The sequence below is a fragment of the Eurypyga helias genome, unplaced genomic scaffold (genome assembly GCF_000690775.1).
Source record: "Eurypyga helias isolate BGI_N326 unplaced genomic scaffold, ASM69077v1 scaffold4857, whole genome shotgun sequence".
NCBI classification, from domain to species: domain Eukaryota; kingdom Metazoa; phylum Chordata; class Aves; order Eurypygiformes; family Eurypygidae; genus Eurypyga; species Eurypyga helias.
Window position 1 is genome coordinate 135,440 of NW_010259698.1, and position 3,449 is coordinate 138,888.

The 3,449-nt window shown below is 33.3% G+C and overlaps 1 protein-coding gene across 1 annotated transcript in view; it reads right to left on the minus strand.

Moving 5' to 3' along the window:
• Positions 1 to 3,214, minus strand: part of CNTN6 (contactin 6) — an 88,615-nt gene extending 85,401 nt beyond the window's left edge. The window contains exon 1 of the mRNA XM_010154729.1: positions 3,096 to 3,214. Within this exon, the coding sequence (XP_010153031.1) occupies positions 3,096 to 3,163 (68 nt within the window). The 5' untranslated portion in view covers positions 3,164 to 3,214. The remainder of the gene's footprint in view (positions 1 to 3,095) is intronic.
• Between the last annotated feature and the right edge of the window lie 235 nt (positions 3,215 to 3,449).

Sequence of the window (3,449 nt, forward strand, 5' to 3'; positions counted from 1 at the left end):
TCTGAACTACAAACTGTCTTTTCCACATACTGATATAACAAAACCATGTATTTTATTAAGTCTTCATTGCATTATATTTTTGTTATATTATTTACATTCAAATGGAAATGTCCTGCCAAGACACCTGAGACTTTATTGTAATTGGGAAGGAACTTGCAAAACCCCCTGGTATACAGTATTTCCATAGAGGAAGAAAATAGAAAGCTTAAAAGCTATTGGCTGTGAACAAGATAACAGAAGTTGAAGGTATATTTAGTTCTACTCCACTTTTGAAGCAGAATCTGCAATGAGTCAAGGGACAGCATTTAACTGAACAAGTACACTATAGTTAGGCTGTCATTTGTTTTTCAAGGGTATGAATAAGAAACATATTTTGGGGGTTACTGGGAAATATTCTACGATTTTATGCAATGATTATAAACATATTTTGTCATTTGCAATCATCGTAGACTTTGTGCTTCTGTTCCCCTCAATTTATTTGTCTGTTGCAATTATCTACTGTGGTACTTGGATTTGGATTGAATTTGAATCTCTTTATCTTACTTTACTGCATCATTCTAAGTTATGCTGAAATATTAAAGTATTGTTATAATGCATAATGCTTATGTAGTCCTCGGATTTCTTATTTGTTCAATTGACTGCTTTCTGTGAAGATTATTAGGGAAAAAATACTCAATTTCAAACTTGTGTGAAAATGCTACATTACACAATCACTCTACATACGGAATGCACATTCAGAAAAAGTGATGAGTTAGAGCTAGGCACCTGAGACCAAACAGGAAATGTCAAAATACTGTAGAAAAAACTTGCTTGACAAGCTCTAGGTGATTTCTTTCTCTTTTTTTTTTTTTTTTCCATTGTGAAGAAAGTGCAGCTGTACTGAACTGAATTACTTAATGGAAGAAAACTGTGGAAGTGTGATGTGTTTGTGGATAGGCTGTAACCAGAAAAAGAAATAAAATACGGTACTTAAGTTGTTTGATGCTAATCCCTCAACTGTAATGGAAAAGCTTAAGTGCAAAAAGTTATAAGTATAATTTGAAAGGTTATGGTTATTTGCCACCAATGTCACACAGGGAAACAGTTGAAATAATATACCTGATATTATAAGCAATTTTTACTGGATAGAAAAAGACATCATAGATTATTAAAATCGTATTTATCAGGATATTTGTATAGATTCCCTAACACTTGTTGCTTTTAGAGTTATTTCTATCCGTATTTTTGTTTCTATTGTAATCAGATCTATGTTCTCTGTTACTTCCAACAGAAGAAATAAGTGTTTCTCATTTTTTATTACTTCAGTTCTGTGCAATGTTTGCATTGCGGTTGTTAGACACTCAGGATTTTGAAATGAAGTTGTGAAAGTTATTATTAAACTCAATGGATCTGTAAGATTAATATAATACATTGCATAATAAAATAAGACTTTTTAGAAAATGCTAAGCATTTTTTCATCAAAGAAAAGGTATAAATCAGCTTATTTATTTAAAAGGTGCTAAATAGCAAATTAGCTTGCATATAACTTTATTCCTGTTGAAGTGGTTCTGTATTTCTGAATCAAAGAAAAACCTTGCAATAGTCCTTGCAGTTCTTTTCCGTTACTCAACAAAGGATATGATTAAAATTTCATGCTGTGCTTGATTTATCTAAAATTGTTGGAACTTTAAATATATGGGCTCAATCCTTATCTGATAAAACTGGCATTAGCTCTAGTGAAATCAAAGAAAAGTGCTGAAGACTTCCAATTCCTTTCAAGTCATGGTGAAAATCTCCTAGGTTGTAGTAGCAGCAGTGATGGTCTGATGCCTTCTAATTGACCTAGATGGTTCAGGATCCATCTGCAGATGTTGATCTGGTCTTACTAGAGGCTTTGAAAAATGTCCTTATAGTGCAAAGAAAATAATGAATCTAATTAATGGATGGGAAGAATGTACATAAGAAAGTGAAAAAGAAAATGTGAATATCAGATATATGAAGGGAGGAGACTTCATAGCTCGCCTGCATAATGAAACCTGCTGTCTCTACTGTCTGTGCATGTGAGAGTCTATGGTTGGAATAAGGAGTCAGTAATTTTCATAGGTTCCTGAGGAAGCTGCCTCTGTAAATGGATATCAAGCAGATGGATGGATGAACTGGGAAGACTTGAAATTCATTATATGAACCACAGGCTGTTCATGCTGAAAACTGGAAGAACAAATAAGATGGGAAATGGGTGAGGATTTCTACTTGTTACATTGTGAAAAGGAGATAAATTATGCCTTTACTAGCACAGTATTTAGAAACAAATTAATACATGAAGTACAAAAGCCAAGTTCATAACTAGTATTACTTCTTTACAAAGTAAATTGTTGTGTGAGAAATTAAAAGCTATTGAAGAAATACTGCCTAAGTATTTCTGTCTGGTAGGACAAAGTTTTCTTTCATGTCCTGCGTGAACGATTTTTTTTTTATTATTTTTCCTTTTCCCAGACCATTATTTTCCCCATTCTGAAGAAAAAAATGACAGTGTCCTTTCCAGATCTCCAGCTTTTCTTCTTCTTATACCTAGGTTTCCAGATACTTGATGCAACAAGATACGTTTTAAATGGTGAGTCTATAGTAATTGCATGACCATGTAATCCTATGTACCAAGGTTTTATTAAGGGAGCCTATTGTAAGCTAAATATCAGAGCTGTGTCTTGCTGTTTCTCTAAATAAACACTATAAATATATACATTAAATGTTAGAAATAGAAATGGGCAAACGTGATGCTCCTCTTCTTTCCTTGCATTTACTGATGTATGGAAAGTTTTATCAAATACAAATGTGCAGCATCTCCATTTTTCACAGCTGTTCTGTGGATTCGGAAGTAATTTTGTATGTTTTAAAATAATTTGGGAACAATTTTCAATTATGTGCTTTCTTTTCCTGTGTTAATTTTAACAGTAGACTTGCAAAAGTATTTTTCCTTCATTCCTCAAATTTACTATACCTGTGTGTGCTCTTGCTGTGAGTGCTCCAGAAATTTTGAGGTATGTATAAGGGTGTACTACTGATTAAAACACAGTTAAAAGATTTACAGTGAGACAATACTTTTCCAAAGTTGACTTCACCTGTAGTATGGGAGTGGGTATCCTTTAGCTGTACAGTTCAGTAGGATTTCTCTATTTGCTGAGCCCATGGAATAAGTGATATCATATGGCTCTTGGATAAAAATAGGACCATGAAGGGTTTCTTCCCCTGTGAAAGAAAAACAATAATTTAAGATTAGATATATTTAGCATGTCCTTACACATAAAAGTGTCCTTTTGTGTCCTTTGCTTTCGGCCAAGAGTTAAGGTGTGCTATTATATTCACTAGAGAATCCACCACCAGAAATTTGGCTATTAAAGAGGAAATATTTCAAGCCTGATTGATAATAAAATCACATATCCCAGGTGTTGGTGATTTATTTTGCAAGTGACAGT